Below are 27,539 nucleotides of genomic sequence, written 5' to 3' on the forward strand. Positions count from 1 at the left end.
GCTGCAGTATATCACTGCTAGAAGAGGATTAAGTTCTTTCACATTCTCTACATAGAATCACAATGGTATACCATCAGGTGCAGTGGCCTTCCCTCTGTAGAGTGATTTCTTTTACAGAAGCAACTGAAATCACTCTACATACTTACACTATACATTCTCTCTCTCTCTCTCTCTTTTTTTTTTTTTAAGGAAGTAACTACAGTGCACTCTTCCTCAGTGAAACTGTTTTGAAAAAAGTTCTTTAGTACTTTTGCCTTTACTGTGTCCTCCTCTGTTTCAACGGCATTATGGTTGCAGAGTGTCTGAACATATGGCTTTGATGTTTGGACAGATGGCTTTGATTTGTTTATTGATTTGATATAAGATTTTCTGTAAAATTGGTAGATAGAACTTTGTTTTTGAATGTGCTGAATGAATGGCTCTCTTTACACTAATTTCAGCTTCATTCAGGTTTTGTTTGTCTATGTGGCTCTGGTTACGTATAAATTGGCAACGAAGTTCTCTCTGCTTTCACAGCAGCTTTGTAACATTACTGTCAAACTATGGTGGACCCTTTCATCCCTTACACCTTTTCAAGGGATATACCTATATTAAAGTGTATTGTACAATACTCTTGAACTCTATCCATTGATAACATTGTCAGTACTGGAGATGAAATTTTCATGGTGACCACCCAGGTAATATGAACAACTCCTGCTTCTTGCCATTCTTATTAAGCAGAAATGCCTTCCCACCATTTTTATATTACTATTTAAAAACATATTGAGTGATGCCTTAGGATCACCAGTTCCCTGTTCTATGCTAACTGAGTCAAAAAGTAGGGTCTGTTAGTCACCAGGAGATCTAAATTGTTACCCTCATGAGTCAGCTCTCTGATTAACAGCTCAGGGTAATTTTCAGATAAGGTATTTAGAACAATTTCACATGATTCCCTGTTTGTACTACCTGCCCTAATCATTTGAATCTCTCAGTCTACAGCTGGTAAGTTGAAGTCTCACCTAATACTATGACAGGACCATGAAATAAATTATTCATTTTTAATTTCAGTATACAGTTTCACTCTACATGATCATCTTCAGACCAGAGGTTCAGATGATCTGCGGAGCCAGTACACAGACCTGTTGGGAGTACCAACTCGTACTTGTCACTAACTCTGAGTCTGTGACGGGTAGCAGTTAGTATTCACAACAGCTCTATAGATTGGCTCCTCATGACAGCTGAGTCTTTGGTCTGAAGATGGTCAACATGGACTGAAACTGGTTATCAGAATTAAAAATAAATAATTTATTGTGGTCTGGACTGTTTTTTGTTAAAGCTATAATTTATAATTGATATGGTTCCCCAATGACATAAAAATTATTCATCTCAAATATACTGCTTCTGTGGCAGGGGAGCCTATAAAAGCATTTGATGATCATGTTTGATCCAACTTTAACACATACCTTCACTCAAATTATTTTGCATTCGGAATCTGTACTAACCACACAAGATATGAGGCATGTTCAGAACACAAGTGTACTATATTTCTATATTTTTTAAAAAAATAGTGCATCTGAAAAAAATTATAGGATATTGTTGATACACTTATTGACTGTTTTTCCACATAATCGCCTTCCTGTTCAATGCATGTGGTGAGCCATAGCACAAGCTTCTTTATGCCCTCCTCAAAGAACTCAGCCATCAACTTCTTTCCTCACTTCAGACTCTCTCTCTCTCCAGCTGCTCATTGTTTGAAAATTTAATTCCACCCAGGAAAGTGAAAAGATGATTACCTGAAGGCACCACGTCAGGGGAATATTGGGAGTTATGTATTCAAAACATCCCAACCGAATGAGTCCACGAGCGCCTTAGTGGCTAAGGTCGTGAGGATGGGCACCGTCGTGCAACAAGCACACTCCTCTCTTCAGCATTCCCTTCCTTTTGTTTTGACTGTCCATTTTCAGTTTTTTTACAGGCTCACAATATTGCTGAGCATTGACTGTCTCTCCTGAGGAACAAATGTGAGCAAAATGATGCCTTTTCAGTCCAAAAACGCTGAGGCCAGGATTTTTTTTTGCCTGAATTTGTGGTTTTGAATTTTTTGGCAGACAGAGAATTGGTGGTACACAACACAAATGAACACTGGTGGTTGTAAACTTTTTATTAGTAGACAACAACACGCAATGGCACAATATAAAATAATGAAATCACCCAGAGGTGATACAAGGTCAGTAGAGTAACAACATCCAAATCTTGAGGGCTGCAAAATAAGGCAAGGCATAGACTGAAACTGGGAGGCTCATGTCGGCCTAGGAATAGTGTAGACAGCACTGATGTTGGTGATGACAGTTTTAATTTGAGTAGGTGCATGTAACAGGTGTTGTAGACTCATTCTAGATGCAGACAGTGGAGCCTCTGGTGTTGACCTCTGCATCCACAGCTAGCGAACCTTAACTCGGTGCATCGAGTAATATCTGTGGTGTGCCGGTATAGCCAGCTGCACGTGCAGTTGGCACAGCATATGGATCCAGAGCAAGGTGGGTGGCTTAAGATAGTGGTATCTGTGGATTTACCATGTCATCAATTTCCTATTCAAATCGTTCAAGAAACTTGCGTACTCTACTGACCAGATTTTTCTTGTGCTGCTGTCAGCTGCTCTGGGACCCATCTTGCACACAGTTTCTAGTATCTCAGCATTTCTGTGAGTGTCTCGCATAAAGGAATTCTGGAGAGTTGTGGAATCATCACAGAAATTTCATACACTGTCAATCAGTGGTCTTACAAACAGTTTCCTCAATTTTTTTGCACCATATCATCAATCAAAATGGAAAGTCTTCCACTGCATTGTTTGTCACGAATACTTGTTCACCACTCAAACACACTCATTCTGTTCATAGCACCTTTGCTGTAAATCATTTTGATTCACAGAAAGTTTCAGTAGGTGTTATTTATTCCATGAACTGGACGCAGATCGCAGCACACGGCTTGCATGTGGAGGGATTTCTTTCTGACATCTTTCACACAAGTGGTCTCTACAACATGAGTTTACATACTACCATGTTTCTGACATTCTCATTCTGGTCGGAGAATTCCCTTCTCCCACTCAGTGATGCCAAAACTCAAAAAAAAAAAAAAAAAAAAAAAAAAAAAAAAAAAAAAAAAAAAAAAAAAAAAAAAAAAACCCTTACACTTTCTGAATATGTCTCATATTATACTTTTTTACAGCTATAAGCGTACTTCCACCATCGGTGTTCAACATTTCTTTATGATATACTTTCCAATTGGAAATTAGAATTTGGTTGGTATTAACATCTGATTTCAGCCAGGTTTCTGCCTCTAGTACTATGTAGGCATTTTTACCATTTAAAAGTGCAACTAATTCCAGAATCTTTACATATATGCCCCTGCAGTTGACTAACATTTTATTTATCTGATCTGCCATGATAGATGCCACTTTCTCTAATCAACGGCAATTCTTTCTTGTATGAAATCAGAATGAATCTTACCAGGCCTGTGGAGCGATTTCTTTGTCTTAAAAAACTCACATGTGCAAGCCACACATATTCTGCTATCCTACTAGCAGCCACTCCCTGCATGTAGTGCATAGCTGACCTATTATGAGGGGTCCTACAATTCTTCACCTGATAGTGGAGGTCAAGAAAGCCACATCTGAGATCATCACAGAAACATATGAGTTTCTGATTTTAGCCTTCCACTTGGCTGAAAACCAGAAGTACACGACTGGTTGTGGGAACAATGCTACAGAATTCTAGCTCTGCTTCCATTCTGTGAGTGGGGTTGGCTCTCTTCACCAAAGCAGCCAGACGTCTGTCGGAACTGAGAATGATTGATTGATTGATTGAGGGCGGTTATGGGACTAAACATCGAGGTCGTCAGATTCCAAAGTTACTCGCAGAAGAGAGAGGGTTCACAAAAATTGGGCGAATCCAGTCAGAGGACTCAAGCTATAAAACGAGAAAGTTAAAACACACACAGTAGAAGCATAAAAGGTTTCACCAAGTCTAAAAACTGGAAAAACAGAGGAATAAAAGAGCAGTCTTTTCGTGGGAGAGTGACCATAGGTCCCAGACTGAGAAAACATGAAGAGAGGCCCTAATGACAACCACCTTGCCCCTACTTGAGGAGTAAAGCAAAACTTTATACCTGAAAATAAAAACCACTTTCACAGAGGAAACTGAGGACCATTTCAACCATCCATGAATCATCTGCTAATATTTAAGATAATGAATCTGCAAGATTATACTTAGTACAAAGGGCTAAAAGGAGGCGACATTCCACCAATATGTGGGATACTTCAGTCTGGCTCCACAACCACACTGTGGACGTGGCTCATTATGCAAGAGAAAACAATGGGTGAGTCTGGTATGAGACAGTGGACTCCTTCTGAGAGGAGCAGAAGGAAGAGTGCCAAACCACAGTAGTCTCCTTAATTGTGCAGAGTTTATTACTGAGAGCAGCAGTGCACCAGATGTCATTCCAGTTTTGGGCAAAGAGCGATTTGATGTAAATCCGCATATCTGAAGCTGGAATCATGAAACAGAATGGAAGGTAAGCATCTGCTTCTCTAGCAAAATGGTCAGCCAGTTCATTCCTTGGGATGGTAACCGAAGGCAGCCTCTGACTCCAAGCACCAGACATCATTCATGCCAGCATGGGCCACGATTTGCAGCTAGGTACACTCAACACATTCAGAAAATGCCAGTACACACTCCTCCACTTCTGGGATGTGAACTCATGGTAAGCAAACAGAGTGGACACTGTCCTTCTTTTCTGACCTGTCCACTATTTTCCTGAGGGACCACATCACCCAACTAACACTGGAGCTCCCTGTGACAACCAGTCCCACCCTTTGCACTTGTCCAGATCTCTCAGGCAGATTGGCCCCTGTCCGAACAGGCAAGGTGTCCCATGCTCACTCAAATGTACTTTCAGCAGTGCAAAATACTTACAGGCTGTTTTCAGAAGCATGCAAAAACCAAAAGTAAACTAAATCCTGTGTGTAAACCAGGAACTGCTGTTGTTTCTGCTGGCACTTCTGCTTGATTCAGCAGCTACCACTTCAGACTAGTCCTCTCTTGTTTCTAGCCTAACCTTACGGGTTTTCAAGAGCTCAACTGAATACCATATTATGTAACTCTGTGTAGTGCAGAGATCTGTTAAGAAAGGATCTTCGCTTTTAAAAGTTGATGGTATTGTTTTTCAATGGTTCCTGCTTTGACGGCTGAAACACGTTTTCCAGATTTTAAGGCACAGCCTTCATTTATGAACACAGGTAGACAGTAGGTATTAACTGCTAGAGGTCATGAATTATTTCACACTAAGTAAAACAAGCAAGCTACAAGTTTGATTTCTAATCTGCAGTGTGCTCTTGTTACAGCAAATTACACTACGAAGTTTGGAAACATTTTTCTTTGTTGCGTAATTTTATTTTCTCAACCCACATTTGTTTTATTTATCAATTTCTATGAATCTTATGTCAGCTTTTCTTTGGCAGAAATGTTCCACAATGTGCATGGTTAGTCAGTAAGAACTACTCAAAATACAAGGAGCCCACAACTAACTGAATTTAATTTGGTTTCCATTACTTATTCCCAAAATATCTTGACAATATAAGCATAAAATAAATACACAACAGTAAAAATTGAAAGATACAGACTTAGATAGAATCATAACACTTGTCGATATTTACAGGTCACACTAACATTGCAAGTAAATCAGAGTGACTTATTATCATAGTGTGATAAAACTATGAAACTCTTTGGCTCCTGGTAATATGAGAGACACAAGTGCTCCTTTAGAATTAAATACATGTGACACTTCAAAGAAAGCAACAATAACAACAACAACAATATAGTGTAGGCAAATGAACATGGCAGTTTTGAACTATAGTTGTGTCAGATACTGATAGAGGTTGGCTAGTACTACCTCATTTATGATGCTGGCATCAGAAAGCAATTGCACAGCATGCCTCTAACTTGCTTTGTGTTGTGTGTTGCTTGTTTTTCTTTAGTTATTTTGAAAGGAGTGAATACATTAATACTAGTATGACTCCCACAACACCAGGAAGGAGTGGTGATCCCAATAACAATATGTCGGTTCTGCCTTTGGAGAAACCCAAATTATAACTTTACACTGCCAGGCCTGCGAGCGGGAGTCTGGGCCTGTTTGCTTACACATTTCATCTCCTCTTGGCAGTCTAAGTTCCTGTTTGTTTTTGCTAGCAGCTGACTGGCATGTTACAGCAGCCACACAGTAATAATAATGATAAGAATAATAATTATAAAATAAACAAGACAACTACTTTTTTTTCACCCACACAATTTGAAGTATGTTGTGGTACGTGGTCAGAGGCTGAATAAGAGGAAAAGCAAAAGATTTTTCAGAAATTTTCTGCTGTTATGTATGATGCTAGTCCACAAAATTTCAAGCATATGTACATGAATCAAAAGGAAAATTCTACTTTGGAACATATTCAACCAAGAAAAAGAGTTGGGCTAGCCAGCAGCAGGAGGAAAAATTCCCAGTACAGTATGAAGGTACACAAAAAAAGTAAAGACAGGTACAGGGGGAATGAGAAATAAGGTTATTAAAATGGCAAGTTAAAAAGAATTACTATTGTATGAGAAAGGAAAAGACATAAGAGATCATAGTGGGTGTAAGAAAGTACATGACTACGCACAGCACTAGCTTCATTTCAGAGATGATGGAAGAAGTTTTGGTATTTGGTAAAACTGTTTTACTATGCCTGATCCTGTTGGACCTGGGTTGCTCTTGCATTATGTAGTCTTTGTACTGCTATATCCAGCCTGTTATAGAGGGGTCTACAGTTCAATGCTGACACTGAACCAAAGTACAACTGAGGATTTTTTGCAGTACATAAGTCATTGCCAGAGGTGAAAGCAGCAAAAGAGAGTGACAGGAAAATTTTAGGGTTGACAGGCAACTGAACCATGGACCTTTGGGTTGGTTGGCTTAAATCACTTAAACTCATTTAAAACCACTGAGATACAGTGCTATGTACCCTATTTCAGAAAATATTAAAGTTACTGACACCACTCGAAAGTACATCACAAACCTTTCTGAACAATTGTTCCAAGTGGGTGTTTTATAAAACATGTTAAAAAATTAAAATGTTTCAGTACAAACTTAATTTTTCTCGTAGAAACACGAATCTCATAGAAACATGAATACGCAACTAAAAATGTGATTTCCCAATTAATAAAAATGTAGTATCCCTCACTGGCAATAGTGTGACCTAATAAAAAGTGGATAGTGCCCTGTGATAAACATAAGAAAGCAAACAAGTGAGCAATATAGGGGACAGTAGATGCTTAGGCTAACAGAACCTGAGTCAGGCAGATTGGAAAGATGAGATGATGTGATTGAGAGTAAATCCCAATCTCCAGAATTAAGATAAACTGGTGATGGTTCAGAGGATCCTAATGGGTGATGCCCTATACTATAGCAGGCCCTCATATCTGTTGTGTCATGTTGTACAGAATGCTTAACAACTTGATATGGGGAATGCTCATGCCTCAGTCTCTTTATAACTATGACACATGCTGATTATAAATAATACAAACCACTTGCCCTCCTTACTAGTTATAAAATCCCTTATCCTTGAACCAAGGTTAAGTAAATCTATACCACACAGATTTTAAAATTCTGAAAAGTAATTGTGACAGAAGTTACAGCTTAAACATATCACTAATAAGCATGTGTATCATTCTTATGGGAAATTCATTTTATATCAGTTGCTTCAGAATGACTGACTTCCACATGAGTTTTCCATCTTTACTATAACCAGTGTTGTGTGTTCATTCCACCTGAAGTCACTTCAGATACATGCATCTAGATATTTTAAGGTTCTCATTATTTCAGTGATCCATCAGCAATCATTTAAGCAAACAATAGCACCTTACTTCCAGCATGCTGGATGACATTTTGCTGCATGCAGCACGCACTTAGGCATTCATACAAGCACAATATGACCAGACTACACAAATTATGGTTTTGTGGTTGGACTTAATGTGGATGGCTTGACGATGGACAAAACTCCAAAACTGATTGCTATTTAAATAAAAACAAACTTAGGTGCAACTCTGATGGCTTTGTAATTTAACTGAAACAATAATGGGTCCTTCTGCCTATTTACACAAAGCACATTACTTGTCTTTACTGTGAGGGTCAACAGGTAGTCCCCACAGTAAGCACAGATACTCTGCAGGTCTTTTCCATTTTGCTACAATTTTTTAGTATTTGTGTGACGGTAATTATATGATGGGCACTCAATAAGTAATTTGACACATTATTTTCCTCACTCAATTTCAGCTGAAAGAAATGTGGAATTTGTGGTGGGACATGGTGGAATATTCCTGTGTCTGCCCCTATAGTTTCAGGAAGTTCTGACAAGTGGCAGCACTATACGTAGCCTTCAAAATGGTGTCTGTAACAGACGTGTATTACAAGCAGACAGCTGTCATTCAGTTTCTTTTCTACCGCCACTTACAATGGGGGGGGGGGGGGGGAAGAGGGGAAGAGAGAGAGAGAGAGAGAGAGAGAGAGAGAGAGAGAGAGAGAGAGAGAGAGAGAGAGAGAGGAATTTAGCGAAACACACTGTTGCTTTCTTTGATAATGATCAACAAGAACCAAATAATAGACTGCGTATGATAGAAGATGTTCTGAACGAGAGTTTATCGAAAATTTTTCTCCATTTGAAAATCTTTGCAGACGCCTCTTTCGTACATTACATTCTGCACAGAAATTAGAGTCATCTTAGATTTAAAAATCTAGTCAATTGCCGTGCTTCATTTCTGACTGTATCACTATTAGGCATAAGAATAATATGAATATAAACATGGCATGATATGTATATTCTTCTGCATTTGCTGTTGTCTCACTCTAGTTTCGTAGTTTATTAGGCAGACAGGATTTAAATGAGATAGCAGCAAACACGAAAGAATACATGGCAAAATGTTTATATTTGTATTATTCTTGTGGTGAAGAGAATACTGCATGTGATTCACAATTCATAAAAGTTCCTATTAGCAACCATCTCTCCTCACAGGTAGGCAAACATTCAGAATGTAGAGTTGGCCATATTGACAAAAACCCCAGTCTTGCCAGTCGGATTTCCTAGTACATTGAAATGCTGCTGCATTCGAAGATGAACAATCCGGAATTTGTATTTATGTCGTTGGATAATGTACGAAAATGCAGTGGTCAAAACTCGGGGCACAGAAAAAAGCTCGTCTTCCACCTTTTTTTAAAATTTATTTACTGACGCAGAGGTTTTGGCGCCAGTATTTATCTTTGTGCCTGTAAACCTAGCCTGTGTAGCACTACATATATTCGATGGCAGAAGTTAGTTATGGCGCCACCTACCAACATTTTTCAGAACTTCCGCTAACTTTGCACTCGATTCTAAGCCGCAGCCGGTTTTTTGGATTACAAAAACCGGAAAAAAAGTGCGGCTTAGATTCGAGTAAATAAGGTAAACGCTTGGTGAGTCATTGGGCAAGATGTCTGTCATCATCACAAGAAAGTCGCACAAACATGTCTGATCTGCATACTGGCAGGTTCAATCAGCAGTGACTCCTTCACTGTTAGAATATGCAGACACTCTCATTTGAGCTGATGGACAGATCACACAATAAAACACCTCACTGCTCAACTGGACATCTCTATTGGTAGTGCCAACACACGAGTCCACCAGTTGGGGTACTCAAGAGTGTGTACTTACTGCGTTCCATGCACAACCTCACAGAAGACCATAAAGAGCAACGAAGGACCATCTGTGCAGAACTGCTCGCATGTTAGAGGCTGATAGTGACAATTTTTTGTTGAAATTCACCAAAGCTGATGAAACATGGGTTCATCACTTCAATCTGGAAGCAAAGCGGCAATCCATGGTGGGGCGCCACACTGCCTATCCTCTGAAGAAAAAGTTCAAAGTCACACCCTCAGCTGGTAAAGTCATGGCGACTGGCTTCTGGGACTCTGAAAGATTTATTCTGTGTGATGTCCTCCTTCATGGTGCATGATCAACTCCTAACTATATTGTGCTACCCTCAGGAAATTGAAGGAATGACTCCACCATGTTCATCATCACGCAAATGCAAACGAACTTCTGATTCTCCATGACAACGCAAGGCCTCATACAAGTCCACGTATTTGAGAGGGTATCACAATACTTCATTGGACTGTTCTTCCCCATCCACTCTAAAACCCTGATCTCGCACCTTCCAAGTTCCACCTGTTTGGCAAAATGAAGGATGCACTGCACACAAAGCAGTACGTGGATGATGGAGATGTTATTGATGCAACACAACATTGGCTCTGACATCCACCAGCAGATTGTACCATGTAAGCATAAAGTCCTCTGAGCAAGGTAGCATGAGGCTGTCGCACTGAATGGAAATTACGTTGAAAAACAGTGTTTTGCAGCCGAAAGAGTGGGGAATAATATGGTGAACTGGACTCCTGAATAAAACCAAATTGCTTTCAGGAAAAAAAGTGTAGCATTACTTACTGAATATTCCTTGTACAAGTTATTGTTGTTGTGGTCTTCAGTCCATAGACTGTTGGAAGCATCTCTCCATGCTACTCTATACTGTGCAACCTTCATCTCCAAGTACCTAATGCAACCTACATCCTTCTGAATCTGCTTAGTGTATTTATCTCTTGGTCTCCCTCTACGATTTTTACCCTCCACACTGCCCTCCAATACTAAATTGGTGATCCCTTGACACCTCAGAACATGTCCTACCAACCGATCCCTTTTTCTAGTCAAGCTGTGCCACAAATTCCTCTTCTCCCCAATTTTATTCAGTATCTCCTCATTTTAGTTACGTGATCTACCCATCTAATCTTCAGCATTCTTCTGTAGCACCACATTTCGAAAGATTCTATTATCTTCTTGTCCAAACTACTTACTGTCCATGTTTCACTCCCATACATGGCTACACTCCATACAAATACTTTCAGAAACGACTTCCTGACACTTAAATCTATACTCGATATTAACAAATTTCTCTTCTTCAGAAACACTTTCCTTGCCATTGCCAGTCTACATTTTATATCCTCTCTACTTTGACCATCATCAGTTGTTTTGCCCCCCAAACAGCAAAACTCATCTACTACTTTAAGGGTCTCATTTCCTAACCTAATTCCCTCAGCATCACCTGATTTAACTTGACTACATTCCATTATCCTTGTTTTGCTTTTGTTAATGTTCATCTTATATCCTCCTTTCAAGACACTGTCCATTCTGTTCAAATGCTCTTCCAGGTCCTTTGCTGTCTCTGACACAATTACAATGTCATCAGCAAACATCAACGTTTTTATTTATTCTCCATGGACTTTAATTCCAACTCCAAATATTTCTTTTGCTTCCTTTACTGCTTGCTCAATACATAGCTTGAATAACATCGGGGATAAACTACAACCCTGTCTCACTCCCTTCCCAGCCACTGCTTCTCTTTCATGCCCTTTGATTCTTATAACTGCCATCTGGTTTCTGTACAAATTGTATTTGACCCCTGCCACCTTTATAATTTGAAAGAGAGTATTCCAGTCAACATTGTCAAAAGCTTTCTCTAAATCTACAAATGTTAGAAATGTAGGTTTGCCTTTCCTGAATCTATCTTCTAAGATAAGTCATAGGGTCAGTATTGCCTCACATGTTCCAACATTTCTACAGAATCTAAACTGATCTTCCCCAAGGTCGGCTTCTACCAGTCTTTCCATTCGTCTGTAAAGAATTCGTTATTAGCATTTTGCAGCCGTGACTTATTAAACTGATAGTTCGATAATTTTCACACCTGTCAACTCGACTGCTTTCTTTGGGATTGGGATTATTATATTCTTCTTGAAGTCTGCGGGTATTTCGCCTGCCTCATACATCTTGCTCACCAGATGGTAGAGTTTTGTCAGGGCTGGCTCTCCCAATCCTATCAGTAGTTCTAATGAAATGTTGCCTACTCCCGGGGCTCTGTTTCGACTCAGGTCTTTCAGTGCTCTGTCAAACTCTTCATGCAGTATCGTATCTCCCATTTCGTCTTCATCTATGTCCTCTTCCATCTCCATAATATTGTCCTCAAGTACATCGCCCTTGTATAGACACTCTATATACTCCTTCCACTCTTCTCCCTTCCCTTCTTTGCTTAGAACTGGGTTTCCACCTGAGCTCTTGATATTCATACAAGTGGTTCTCTTTTCTCCAAAAGTCCCTTTTAATTTTCCTGTAGGCAGTATCTATCTTACCCCTAGTGATATATGCCTCTACATCCTTACATTTGTCCTCTAGCCATTCATGCGTAGCCATTTTGCACTTCCTGTTGATCTCATTTTTTGAGATGTTTTCATTTCTTTTTGCCTGCTTCATTTACTACATTTTTAGATTTTCGCCTTTCATCAATTAAATTCAATATCTCTTCTGTTGCCCAAGGATCTCTAATGGCCGTCGTCTTTTTACCAAATTGATCCTCTGCTGCCTTCACTATCTCATCTCTCAAAGCTACCCATTCGTCTTCTACTGTCTTTCTTTCCAATGTATGTGTAAAGCGTTCCCTAATGCTCTCTCTGAAACTCTGTACCTCTGGTTCTTTCAGTTTAGTCAGGTCCCAGCTCCTTAAATTCCCAACTTTTTATGGTTTCTTCAGTTTTAACTTACAGTTCATAATCAAAAGATTGTGGTCAGAATCCACATCTGCCCCTCGCAATGTCTTACAATTTAAAACCTGGTTCCTAAATCTCTCTTACCATTATGTAATCTATCTGAAAACTTCCAGTGTCTCCAGGCCTCTTCCATGTATACAACCTTCTTTCATGATTAAATTAAGCTCTGTGCAAAATTCTACCAGACGGCTTCCTCTTTCATTCCTTACCCCCATTCCATATTAACCTACTACTTTTCTTTCTCTTTCTTTTCCTACTATCAAATTCCAGACCCCCATGACTATTAAATTTTCATCTCCCTTCACTATATCAATAATTTCCTGTATCTTACCATACATTTCTTCAATCTCTTTATCATCTGCCGAGCTAGTTGGCATATATACTTGTACTATGTGGTAGGCACAGGCTTCATGTCTATCTTGGCTACAACAACGTATTCACTATGCTATTCGTAGTAGCTTACCTGAGCTCCTATTTTTTAAATTCATTATTAAACCTACTCCTGCATTACCACTATTTGATATTGTATTTATAACCCTGTATTCACCTGATCAGAAGTCTTATTCCTCCTGCCACCAAACTTCACTAATTCCCACTATATCTAACTTTAACCTATCCATTTCCCTTTTTAAATTTTCTAACCTACCTTCCCAATTAAGGGATCTGACAGTCCACACTCCGATCCGTAGAACGCCAGTTTTCTTTCTTCTGATAACGACATCCTCCTAAGTGGTCCCCCCCTGGAGATCTGAATGGGGGACTATTTTACCTCCGGAATATTTTACCCAAGAAGACGCTATCATCATTTAACCATACAGTAAAGTTGTATGCCTTCTGGAAAAATTATGGCTGCGTCTCCCCTTGCTTTCAGCTGTTCACAGTACCTGTACAGCAAGGCTGTTCTGGTTGATGTTACAAGGACAGTTCAGTCAACCATCCAGACTGTTGCCCCTGCAACTACTGAAAAGGCTATGTACCCCTTCAGGAACCACATATTTGTCTGGCCTCTCAACAGATACCCCTCTGTTGTGGTTACACCTACAGTATGGCTATCTGCATCACTGAGGCATGCAAGCCTCCCCACCAACGGCAAGGTCCATGGTTCATGGGGGGGAGGGGGGGGGCTTGTAAAAGTATGAGATGATATATTATTTTGATGCTGCAAGAAAATAGGGAACACAAGTGGATGAAATGTATTCCACGGCTACAGCTGCTGAATGTTGGTTTTGAGATTATGACTCAAGCAAAGTCTCTGTAAATCCAATTTGTGTATGTGATAGAATGAGTATGTTTATCTAGTTCGTCGGGAAGCTAATAGTAATGTTTTTCATTAACTGTCAAGAAAGATGGTCTAAACATGGATCCCCACCACATAATGATCAAAATACAGTGAACTACAAGGTGCACAACTCTGCCTCTGCCTTTTTTTCCCCAACATTTGAGGCTTTAATGAAACAAATTGGTTACTCATATATCATTCAAAGTATTTTCCAAAACTGGCCACTACTTTCTCCCATTTTTCCAGCAGTGTACAAATCCCACGCCAAAAAAATTGTTCATCTTTAGAAGTGATCCATGAATCGATCCAATTTGTGACTTCTTCATGAGATTGGAAGTGCTGGTCAGCCAGGCCATGCACAATTGATCTAAACTGGTGATCGTCAGAGGGAACAATGTCTGGAGAATATGGCGGGTGGGGTAGGACTTCCCATTTTAACGTTTCCAAGTATGTTTTGACCTCTTTTGCAACGTGGGGTTGAGCATTGTTGTGCTGCAGAATCACTTTATCGTATCTCTCGCTGTATTGCGGCCGTTTGTCTTTTAATGTCTGCTTAAATGCATTAATTGCATTTGATAACGAGCATCTGTGATTGTTTCACTTGGTTTTAACACATCATAATACACAATGCCGAGCTGGTCCCACCAAATGCAGAGAATGATTTTGGAGCCGTGAATATTCGGTTTGGCCGTCAATGTGGAAGCATGGCCGGGATATCCCCATGATTTTTTGTGTTTAGGGTTATCGTAATGAACCAATTTTTCGTCCCCAGTCACAATGCAATGCAGAAATCCCTTCTGTTTTTGCCTCTGAAGCAACTGTTCACAAGCACACGAATGCCTTTCAACGTCTCTTGGTTTCAGCTCACACGAGACCCAAGTTCCTTCTTTCTGAATCATGCCCATAGCCTTGAGACATTTGGAAATGGCTTGCTGTGTCACTACCACTAATTGTGCCAATTCTTCTTGAGTTTGACACAAGTCTTCAATCAGCAATGTCTCCAATTCTGCATCTTCGAAAACGTTCTCTCTTCCACCACTATGCTGGTCTACGACATTAAAATCACCGTTATTGAAGCGTTGAAACCACTCACAACATGTTCTTTCACTAATAGCATTCTTACCATACATACCTGAGAGCATTCAATGACTCAGCCACTGTTTTCTTCATATTGAAGCAAAACAATAACACCTCCCGCAAATGATGAGAATTAGGCTCGTAAACTGACATTTTCAATCAAGAACAACTTTATGATGCAGACACAAATCGACTAATGTTTGGATAAGGTTATGCTGACTGAGGTGCAAGATAACTGCCTGATGTCTGTGACCTGTTTCTTTTGACTGTTACTTAACGCTGTCGCCACCTATCAGCAAATGGCGGAAGCAAAGTTGTACACCTTGTACATTCACATGTTAAATGCTTGCAGCATCATAATGCAAAATGCTTGCCTTTGAGTTGCAGACAATGTTATTCAACATTTGGCAAGCATTCAGCTACCAGAGCACTGCGATTTTTTTTCCTCCTTAATTTGAAATAAGAGCTACCAGACAAAAAGTTGACTGAAACATCAGAAGTATTTCTTAAGGAGGCAAAATAGATCCCATGGTAATGCACGATGGCAAGTTTTCACCTGTCTTTTAGGAATAACAGCTGTTCTTGGGAAAACTCATTCAATTCAAAGGATACTGTCCATATAATGCAGGCCACTGTATACCTCATTAGTGAAATATGGTTATTGGGATTTAGTCCATGATTCTTATATATATTTTTACGTGCCACATTTAGTCTCCCAAAGTAGGGCATGCATTTTATAGTCTATGGAGATGGATTATCCACTATTTTTTGTGACAAGAACCAAACTGTTTGAACCCTTCAGTGACTAAACTATCTATCAATAAAGGGTTGTAATCATCTGATTTCTGAAACCACAAAATTTGAAGAATCTAGGTACCCATCTCGACAGCCTTCAACCATGTCTACCATAGCAGAAGATATGTTGTTAGGCAGAGGAATATGCATAAGAGCTGAGTTTCCATTTTTAAGAAACAACCATCCTCAAAAGAGATCATACTGTAAAAAAATATCTGGCAGTTTTTTCCTACCAGTTTTTTCTTCTAACTGTATCATCCCTGTGTAAGAACTGTGGAAAATCTGGGATAGAATAACAACAATATGTTGATGAAACAAAGTAATTACAGATAATGGTTGCAAGTGGGCATTGATTTACATCAATGGGGAAGTTGAAAATTAGTGTCAGACTGGGATTACTCGAGTCTCCCGCTTACTAGGCAGATGCTCTGCCCAGTTTTTCATGGGCTAACTTAGCACGCCTCTCACCACACCCAAATTCTCAACTTATCCACACACACACACACACACACACACACTAAGAATGTAGTGCCCTTGCCCATTATCATTATTTTCATAACTCGCAGCATTTTGCTAATAAGAGTTCAAGCCTAATGTGCACTGCACTGCACTGAAGAGATCATTGACCATCCTCACCTCTCTCTCTCTCTCTCTCTCTCTCTCTCTCTCTCTCTCTCTCACACACACACACACACACACACTGTGGTGTCACTGCCAGACACCACACTTGCTAGGTGGTAGCTTAAATCGGCCGCGGTCCATTAGTACATGTCGGACCCGCGTGTCGCCACTGTGTGATCGCAGACCGAGCGCCACCACATGGCAGGTCTCGAGAGACGTACGAGAACTCGCCCCAGTTGTACGACGACGTTGCTAGTGACTATACAGACGAAGCCATTTCTCTCATTTGCCGAGAGACAGTTAGAATAGCCTTCAGCTAAGTTAATGGCTACGACATAGCAAGGCGCCATTAGCCTTAAATAGCTTGTATATAAAGAGTCACTTGTATCGCCACAATCTCCAGATGTCTCATCAAGAACGATGTATACAAGGATGTATTAAAAGTTAAGTATATTCCAAAGATACGTATTTTCTTTATCACATTCATTAAGTCTCCTGTTTCAGACCTCACTCCATCCTTCGTGAGTTAGCGCGTGCATCTTGGCCGCCTCTTTCAATTAGTGTGCGTAGTGTTGGCAAGTCTGCCGACACTACACACACAAACAATAAAATCAAACAATTTTTGACAGAATAATATAACTGGATAAAAAAATCTACTCACCAAGTGGCATCAGAACACACACGTAAAAAAAAAAAAGTTATACTTAGGCATGCTTTCAGAGCCAGTGGCTCCTTCTTCAGGCACAAGGGCTGGAGGGGAAAGAAGAAGGGTGAAGGAAAAGGACTGGAGAGGCCTGCACACACACATACACACAAACAAACTTCTGGAAAATGACAAACAAACACCATGAATTGATTGCCCCCAGTAGAGGGAAATTTTATTCATACATTCTTGAGGATGTATACAACAAACAATCACACAGACAGAGCCATATGCACATGTGTACAGTCAACAGAGCGTGCATAATGTCAGTGCTAGTACCGTGTATACCCTCCTTTTGCAGCAATGCATGCTGCAGTTCTCCCACGAAGATGATCGGAAAGGTGTTGAACATAGTCTTGCGGAATGGCCCGCCATGCAATTTCCACATGGTACCTCAGATGGGCCAGAGTTCGTGCCAGACGTGCACACCTCACAAGATGTCATTTCATTCATTTCATCACCTTGCCAGTCCATGAATGGTAGCATGATGGGTTGGATGATGGTTTGCATGAAGTGTGCACCGTTCAATGTTCCCTCAATGATCACCAGAGGAGTATGGTCAGTGTAGGATATTGCTCCCCACAGCATGATTACGGGTGTTGGCTCTTTGTACTTCTGTCATATACACTCGTGATTTGAGCCCTCATCTGCATGACGCCACACATGCATACGACCATCATTGGCACCAAGGCAGAAGTGACTCTAATCACTGAAGATGACAAGTCTCCATTTATTCTTCCATAAACGCCTATTTGACACCACTGGAGACGGGCTGAACGATGTTGCGGCGTGAGTAGAAGATGCCCTAACAGTGTGCGGAACCGTAGCCTTGCTTGATGGAGACAGTTGCGAATGGTTCTCGCTATAACCCTGGAGCAACAGTGTCCCTAAGTTGTTGTGAAGTGACAGTGTGGTACATTACGGCACTTCATGGTATGCGACAGTCTCAGCATGCATCTGCATGTTGCCACTTTCTGGACCCAGGTTGATGGGCATGTGTGGCTTCTGCTGACCACTGGCAACAACATTAATGCACTGTGGAGACCTCATGCCTCATGCATTGCGCAGTTCTGCAGTACATCACCTGCCTTCTTGCAGGCCCACTATACGCCCTTGGCTCAATCTCCATCAGTTGCACAAATGGTTTATGTACACACCGTCGCTGCATGCTAACAATATTGCAGACACAGACAGAGCTCCGTATGCCATGGGAAACTGTCTGTCACTGGCTCTGGTGGTGTGTCAGCAGCACTGTATGTTTGATCATTGCATGCACCGCCCTCTCATAGTGTCCCGTGTAAGTATGGTGGGTCTTGTTCACTTGCATCAACGTGTTCACATTTCATTTTCCAGGAGAGAGGGAGAAAGAGAGAGAGAGAGAGAGAGAGAGAGAGAGAGAGAGAGAGAGTATATCAAGGGGCACTACATTCATAGTGTGTGTGGATAAGATGAGAGTGTGTGTCTTGCAGGAGGCTTGCTAGGGTAGTCCGTGCAGTTGCAATGACCACTGTGTCTGGATGACTCAGTGGCCAGAAAACTGAGGTGTGTATGTTTGTCTGTTTGAACACACTAATCACAGGAAGTCCAGGTTAGGATATTAACAATTATGGAAAGGGTAGATTGCTACTCACGATAATGACGACACACTGAGTTGCAGACAGGCACAACAAAAAGCATGTTACACACTTGGCTTTCGACCAAAGCCTTCTTCGGAAAAGAAAGGAAGACACATTCACACAAGCAGGCACACCTCATGTACACGACTGCTGCCTCTGGATGCTTTAATCAGACTGCCAGTGAGGAACAGTCTTTTCATTATGCCTGTCTGCAACTTAATATGTCATCTGTACAATGAGTAGCAAATTTACCTTTGTCGCAGATGCTAATTTCGAAAACCACTAGAGTAGTTCTTATGCGGTTTCCACAAGTAACTTGAGCACAGTTTGGGGCAACATATATGCTTTATTTCATTAAAATCAGATCATGTAAAAAAATAGATATTCTGATTTAAAGTTTTACAATTCTCCTCAGATTAGTAGTTTGGATGTTTACCTTAGTGATAGTGTAGTACACCAAAGACCCAAAAGATGGTGCTGTTAGTTTTTTTCACCTCAGTGACAGAAGTATTTCGAGGAGCTTACATTAGTGACAGAATGAAATGCTATAATCTCATCTTTACAAATACTAACTAATATTGAATTTACTTGGTTAGGGTATATGGATTTACTGATTTTGCTTTGTGCATTAAAAACTTAATGAAATTGCTTTGCTTCTTTTGAAAGGTTTCATTTATATTTCACTTTTCAGCTAGGGAAAACAAATTCATTGACTCAGTGATCCTACAAAGGTTCTAACTTTACCAGCTGGGGTAGAAAACCTTAAAAAGTGACGTATGCAAAGGCCATTCTCTAAATGCCATTGTGAAGCATGAGTGTATAACTAGTTACAAAATATTATGAATATTCCGTTGTATTAGTCATGAATTCCTAGAACTGATCCTAAGCTTCTCTCCCTCTTTCAAGATCTACAAACTTTTTACTGCGGCTGTCATATCACTGCTGCCTTCCAGTACCTTCAATGTTAGACTCACCAAATACCTACCTCCTGACACGGCGCTCTCCCTGATTCTCCTTCTGATTTCACGCCAAAACTTTCTTATTCCCTCCAAAACTTCACTATTTAAACACTCTACACATCTCAGTTACCAAAAAGTCATTACTACCTCTCATTAAATACAGATAATGTATTACATAAGATGACTATACCAGGTGTAACTACATTCCATTTATACACATTGAAGACTTGTAGTGAGCGCCAAGATGGTTAAATTTAGCATAGGAACTCATGTCTAGAGAAGTGCTGTTTACCTGTACATGCAAAATATCACAAATACATGTTCAGATCTTTTGCATTTTTGGCGGCACTGACTAGACCATTATGTATGTTATTTATTGATCATCTGACGTTCCGCGCCCACCACACCTTTGTTTAAATGCCAATCACTTGAGTTTGTGATCTGACCTGAGAGGCTTCTACTTGCTGTTGTGCTTGTAGTCTTCCTCATACTGCACTACAGCACAGCAGTAATCATTTGCTAAAGTACCGATTGCAAGCTGTTCATACAATTCACTGTTAGTGTGTTGCTGTTGACCATGGTGAATTACATATCTGCAGAATATGCTGATATGATGTTATTGTAAGGTGAAGCTCAGTGCAATGAGAGGGCTGCTTGCCAATTATATGCATAGCATTTTCCACATCACCAGGCACCTTTGAACTCATTCTTTGCTACAGTGTAACAGCAGGTCTCAGAAATGGGTGCATTCACCACCAGCAGGGCCAACTGTGGTGCTCCACACACCTGAGTTTGAAGCGGTTGTGCTCTATGCTGTGGAGGAGGACCTGATGACTATGACAAGAAATGTAACAGGTAGACTGAATGTGGATCACCAAATTGTTTGGTGCATTTATACATGAGCAGCAGCTAGACCCAACCCTTAGAATGTACAGGCAATGCAGCCACAGGATTTTGCTTCATGAGCCAATTTCTGCAGGTGGTTCCTGCAACACTGTGTGGACGAACCTGACTTCTGGTGGGGGATCTTTTTCACAGATGAAGCCAAGTTTACCAGGGAAGGTATTCTCATTTCCCACAACAGTTGTGTGGGCTGACAAAAACATGTGTGTTGTGTGCCTGAATGGGTTTCAGGAACAATATGTTCTGACATTTGGGCAGGGTTCCTGGATGGACACATGACTGGACCACACCTTCCTCCACCATATCTCACTGGTGCCATGCACTTGCGGTTCCTTGATGGTGTATTACATGGAATCCAGGAAGCTGTTCTACTGCATGGACATCAAAGCATGTGATTCCAGCATGGAGGCACACCACCTCATTTTTCATAAGCAGTCTGGGATCATCTGCACCAACAATTTGGGCAACAGTAGATAGTTTCTGGTGGCCTGATTGCTTGGCCTGGACATTTGCCCAACTTTAACCTGCTAGACTAACCTAAATCCTTGATTTATGAACCTCTGTGGCATTTGTGGAAGACTATGGGCATGAGTTATGGCTGTGGTGGATGCTGGAGGACCAGTGACCGGTGACTGCATGTACCAGTACACGGTACAGACATACCATATCTGTGCTGATGTTGGTGGTCGTCGCATCAAGCCCTATTGGTCAGTGGATCCAGATGACAAGCAGAGGGAGTCAGAGAGAAACGCATGTTGTGGTACTGTGCACATAGCAGGAAATTGTACTTTTCTGGACATGAGCTCCTATGCTGAACTTAACAGTCTTGGTCCTCACTACTTGTTCTTAAGTTATACACTACCATATTTACTCGAATCTAAGCCACATCTGAAAAATGACACTCGAAATCAAGGAAAAAAAAAAAAATCCCGAATCTAAGCCGCACCTGAAATTTGAGACTCGAAATTCAAGGGGAGAGAAAAGTTTTAGACCACACCTTCAAATCGAAACAAAGTTGGTCCATTGTAATATGAGACACAATTTAGGTCGAATGAATGACGATACAGCTACAGTAGTTTGGTTCGAGTCGTAAGCTAAGCTGTTAAGCTTTACCAGGTAGCCACTGCTATGCGTCAGGTGCTCCATCTGTATTTATATGGCTACCCTTCCTTTTTCATGTGCTTCGTCTGGTTTGAATTGATTGCTTATTTGTCTTTGATTAGATAAGTGCCGTTCTCTTTGTTATAGGTGTTTACGTCACTCTAAGCTGAAAATGCATTATTGTACTGTGTTAAGCATTTTTTGTTGCATTCTGATGATGAGTGTTTATGGCCTGTCGCCGCTCGAGGCACGGGTTGCTTTTGTGTGTGCTACTGCCGCTTACAATACAAAAAGAGAGAAATTGTCTCATTAGTGAAACAGTGGCAAGAGACTGCTATTTGTTGTTACTTACACTGCTGCTTTCTTTGATAATGATAAACGAGAACCAAATAATAGAGTGTGTATGTTCTGAACGAGAGTTTAGTGAAAAATTTTCTCCATTTGAAAATCTTTGCAGACGCCTCTTTAGTACATTACATTCTGCATAGAAATTAGAGTAATCTTAGATTTAAAAATCTAGTCAGTTGCCGCACTTCATTTCTGACTGTATCACCATTCGGCATAAGAATAATATGAATATAAACATGACATATATGTATATTCTTTCGTGTTTGCTGTTGTCTCACTCTAGTTTCGTAGTTTATTAGGCAGACAGGATTTAAATGAGATAGCAGCAAACATGAAAGAATACATGGCAAAATGTTTACATTCATATTATTCTTATGGTGAAGAGAATACTGCATGTGATTCACGATTTACTTGTCACGGGTAGGAAAAAATTCAGAATGTAGAGTTGGCCATATTGACAAACATCCCAAACAGTCTTGCCAGTTGGATTTTCGTAGTACATTGAAAGGCTGCTATATTCAAAGATGAACAATACGGAATTTGTATTTATTTTGTTGGATAATGTATGAAAATGCAGTGGTCGAAACTTGGGACGGAGAAAAAAGCTAGTCTTCCACCTTTTTTTTAATTTATTTACTGACGCAGAGGCTTTGGTGCCAGTATTTATCTTTGTGCCTGCAAAGCATGCCTGTGTAGCACTACATATATTCGACGGCAGAAGTTGGTTGTGGCGGCACCTACCAACATTTTTCAGAACTTCCGCTTACTTTGCTCTTGATTCTAAGCCGCAGGCGGTTTTTTGGATTACAAAAACTGGAAAAAAGTGCGGCTTACATTCGAGTAAATACTGTATTTAAAAGTTGTCATGGCATTCAAATAACATTTATAAACATAACTGTTACTAGTAAACAACTGATCCATAACAGTCACTTATAGGTAGTTATCAGTGACAAGAGTATTTTTACCTGCTTCTGCTGGACGAAAGCCAGGGATTTTAGAAAGTGCATTAAAAACAGCAGCAACTACAGCTGGTCCTCCATGTACTTGCAACTCACAAGAGTCTTCACCTGTGAAGCTCCGTGGTCCTTTGAATAGAGAGATATATCAGATTAACAATGAGCTCAACTGAACATATTAAGACAACAATAATAAAGAGACACTGCAATGAATGTTAATGTCTGAAACAATGAGTGAGAGACAACACAAGCCAGTAAAACTTAAAGAACAGAATCAGTATTTATCATTACACTGAGAGGTCAGCATTTTACTGTTGACAGTGATGTAAGACCACTACGTAAGTGAGATTAGGATGGAAGCTACTGCGTGTAAGAGGTGATACTGTCAAAGCATCTGTATACTGCGTACAGAAATTGGGTTCACAATGGGCAGACCTACCTGCTGCTGAGGTCAAGATACCCCAGTCTCTCAGACAGTACGTGCAATGCTTGTGCTGAGGGATTTCTGCCCCCGCATTTGACTACTTCTCACCAAATATTGTTAAATGTTACCTCTCAAACATATACCTACTGTTAGTTTATGCCTGTTACTATCACATGTGAGATAAAGTTGTCCACAGACAACTTCAGATACAAATGTTGTTTGGGCTGCTCAGGGGCTTCATTGGAGACCCAAACAGTGCTTGGATACCATTTGATCAAGACATCTCCCAGTGCTTGCAAGCTGTCCTGTCGCACTTGCATTGGTGAGATTTCTCTCACTGCATTTAATGAGTTACTGCCCAGGATATGCACATGTTACCCATACCACATGTCTTTACTGTCAATGTACATCTGGTACTTACATGTATGGGATTCTGAAGTCTACAGATAATTTTAATAGTAAATACTGTGTGATCTGCCTAGAGCATTTGTTGCAGCAGCTAAAGGCACTAGGCTACTAGTAAATGCTACAACATGAGTGGCCCAACAACTCAAGCAACTGCCCTATTGTTCACATTGTGAGAGAAAATAGCTGGGATACCAAAGCTGACTGAATGATATCAATTAACCATTAACTTACCAAACTACAATGGAAAGCCAGTCACACTCAGAGGTAGCTAAGTGGTTAACACATATCCATATGTAGTGATGTACCTCCACTCATGAAAAGCACGACTTCCGAGATCGTGCATCCATACAGTTCATACTCCCACTTATAGAGGAACCCTGGGTTGGCCCCCCTGGCACGCTCTGGTGAACTGCCAAGGTAATAGTATTATTTAAGCAATCACAAATGAGTGCTTGGCCAATTCTTTAACCAGAATTAATGTTGTCCAGTCAATGTTTTCAGTGTTACACACAACTTGTATCTTATGTGTTGCTCTATAAATTAATACATTCCATCAATCATGTTTGTTCTTGCTGTAGCAAACTTGGTGAGGAGTGAGGTGTACGTTTTCTCCACATGTTACCAAGTGAGTGCTAAGTTAGCCAACAAACATCTTAATGGAAGAAGTGCTCTAACTTATCACTGCCCAGCAGCAAGCTTTCACGGAACAATGGCAGATTCTCACCAATGGTCTCAGTCAGGTGGCCTCTGTGTGTTCAAGGCAGGTTACTCTCCCTTCAGTGTACCTGCTATCCTTTCTGGCATGTGATGAATCTGCTGAAGATTGAGGCTCCTACAGTTACGCCATCATTTCCAGGTTTTTCGTGTGGGCAGTGCAAACCTATGTCAGCTTTCTTTCTTTCCTGACTTTTGCTGCACATTTATCAGCTGTTGTGCCAACTTGCGCCTTTGCAAGACCTGACAAGCTTATCATTTGATGAAATGCGAAAGCTACTCTGAACCTATTACTTTGATAGAACACAGCATTCTGAAAAGTGTAGAGTTTTACCACTGTCAGAAACACACACACCAGTCTTACAAAGATTGGGCTGCAGAATTACATGGGTTGAGCTGTTGTACTCGTCACAAATCCCATGCTGATCACATGGTGTGCGATGATGTTATTCATCTGGCCCCAGATAGGGAATTATTCAAAAAAGCACTTCAATCTGAGAATCAAATGCTTATGGAAGTGCTTAATGTAGCACAGTCCTTTGAAGTGTCATGGGCTGTGGGCGATCAGATTGCTTCGTGGAGAGAGATATTGGAAGTTGCTCAGTTGACCCATGTTAGGAACACTGCACCTACTCAGGATGATGGGGAAGCCATCACAGCAGTACAACCTTTGACTCAGCATCACATGGGGCAGCATAGGTTATGGCCACACCAGCAACAGGCTGCATCACAACAGTGGCTACATGCCCTCCCTTCTGTCTTGCCCGTACTGCTTTGTCCAATATGAGCGCGCTGCATGCCCTAAGTTTGGGTTGTCTGCAACGAGTGTCAAGAGAAAGGCCACACTGCATCACTGTGTAACATCTCTTCAAACATGGTGGACACAGTAGAACCGATGGACACAAATTCTATAATGACTGACTCCTGGAACAAATTGTTTATTGATTTAGCTGTGTTTCATAAGCTGCTAAAAATGCAAGAGGACACAGCAGCTGCAGTGACTTAGTTAATGCACAAATGTACATGGACTTGGACTCCCCTCCTCTCCCATGGGTTTCATGGAAGTTGGTTAGCTACAATAAACAGCAGGTTCCAATCCTAGGTCGGTTCTCCACTCCTGTCCCTTACAAATCTGTTGTTTGCTTTCTCACCTTCCTTGTCGTGGATCATTCCCATACCACAGACGTGTCCATGTTAGATACATTTAATGCTTTCGGTTTCTCCATTTCTGATAAGGTAAATTTTGTACCATATCGAGTTCCATATCAGCAACTGGATTCCCTCTGCCCTGAGTTTTAATCTCTGTTTTCCCCTGGGCTCAGTTGTGCTACTGGTTTTCAGGCCCACATTACAATAAAAATATCTGCCTGCCCCCCCCCCCCCCCCCCCACTTTTTTTTGCGTGGCAGGCGCCTGTTGTGCTGTGTGACTCTTTTAAGGTTGAATTAGACTGTCTGACATCGCTCGATGTCATTCGGCCTATTTTTTTTCAGTGAATGGCCTACACCACTGGTCATCATTAAGAAGCCAATGGGTAAGCTTCACATCTGCAGTGACATCAGTGTCATGATTAATGTACAGTCCATGATAGATACATACCCTTTGCCCTGCCCTGATGAGCTGCTCACAAAATTATCAAGTGGCCACTGCTTGTCCAAGATTGATTTGTCAGGAGTGTAGCTCCAGCTCCCCTTTATCTAGGCATCTCCTCACTGTCAGTACACGTTCTGGCCTATACCCACATCAACACTAGATCGCCCACAACTTTTCAGCGTTTTTTAGAGCAGCTGACAGCCTCTGTGCCTGGTTGCATCAATTACCTCGACAATATCACTGTTACAGGTTCTTGCACCAAAAAGCACCTTAGAAATCTCTGTTGTTGTTTTCTGCTTTGCAGTCTGTGTGTCCCAAGTGCAATCTTGCCAAATCTCAGTTTTTTCAGTCGTCAATTGAGTATCTAGGTTTTGAGGTTTCTCACACAAGGGTCAAGCTATTGTGTCACCATATTGATGCAATTGTGGCTTTGCCATGGCCAACCTACTTTAAGGAACTGCAGGCGTTTCTAGTAAAGTTGCGTACTACCATAAGCTTTTTCCGAATGCATCCACCATTGCTCAGTCCCTGCATTCAGTTTTGCACAAAACTGTGCCTTTTTCTTGTCTACAGCTTGTGACACAGCTTTCCTTAAATCTAAGCTTCAATCTGCCTGTGTCCAGCCACTTTTCAGCCATGTCAGCATCTCCTGTTGGCTACAGATCCCTCTCAGTACAGTGTTGGCGCACGAATACATGGACAGGTCTGAACAACCCACTGCTTATGCTTCTAACACTTTAACTCCCACTCAGCAGTGGCATTCTCAGATTGACAAGGAGGCTTTAGTGATTGCGTTCACCCTCAAGAAATTTCACATCTTCTTATGTGGTTCTAAGTTCCATTTAATCATGAATCACAAGCCGTTGGTTGCTCTTTTCAATCCTTCAGCTTCCGCACCGGGCAAGGCAGCACATTGATTGCAGTGATGGGCTCTCTTCCTCTCCTGTTACTATTATCGGATCTATTACTGGCTGATGTCCAACATGCCAACACCCATGTCTTATTTCATTTTCCGATAGGCCCGGACCTGGTATTCAATCAGGATGAATTTCTTTGTTTCTATTCAGATATTGAGAACCAGAACACAGTCAAACCAGAACACAGTCAATGGTTTTCCCATCACTAGCGTCATGATAGCATCAGCCTTTGCCACGACTCCTGTACTTAGTTGGGTCCTCTCTACTGTGCACAACGATTGGCCGCAAAAACACCAGGGCAGTGCCTCGGATCTCTTGTGTAATTATTTCTCCCTCCAGCACTGCCTTTTTGTGTTTCATGGTGTTATTTTGCTGTGCTTTTCCTACATCAGTAATGGATCATTATAGTGGCTGCCTATTCCAAGTTTCCCTATGAGGTACATTGTCC

At 40.9% G+C, this 27,539-nt stretch overlaps 1 protein-coding gene across 3 annotated transcripts in view; it reads right to left on the reverse strand.

Annotated features, from left to right (window-relative positions):
- The window catches only part of LOC126198961 (tRNA modification GTPase GTPBP3, mitochondrial), a 145,501-nt gene that overhangs the window by 90,357 nt on the left and 27,605 nt on the right, over nt 1-27,539 (reverse strand). For all 3 annotated transcript variants that reach the window (XM_049935611.1, XM_049935610.1, XM_049935609.1), the window contains exon 3: nt 23,046-23,165. In XM_049935611.1, the coding sequence (XP_049791568.1) occupies nt 23,046-23,165 (120 nt within the window). The remainder of the gene's footprint in view (nt 1-23,045; nt 23,166-27,539) is intronic.

The sequence above is a fragment of the Schistocerca nitens genome, chromosome 8 (genome assembly GCF_023898315.1).
Source record: "Schistocerca nitens isolate TAMUIC-IGC-003100 chromosome 8, iqSchNite1.1, whole genome shotgun sequence".
Lineage (NCBI taxonomy): Eukaryota > Metazoa > Arthropoda > Insecta > Orthoptera > Acrididae > Schistocerca > Schistocerca nitens.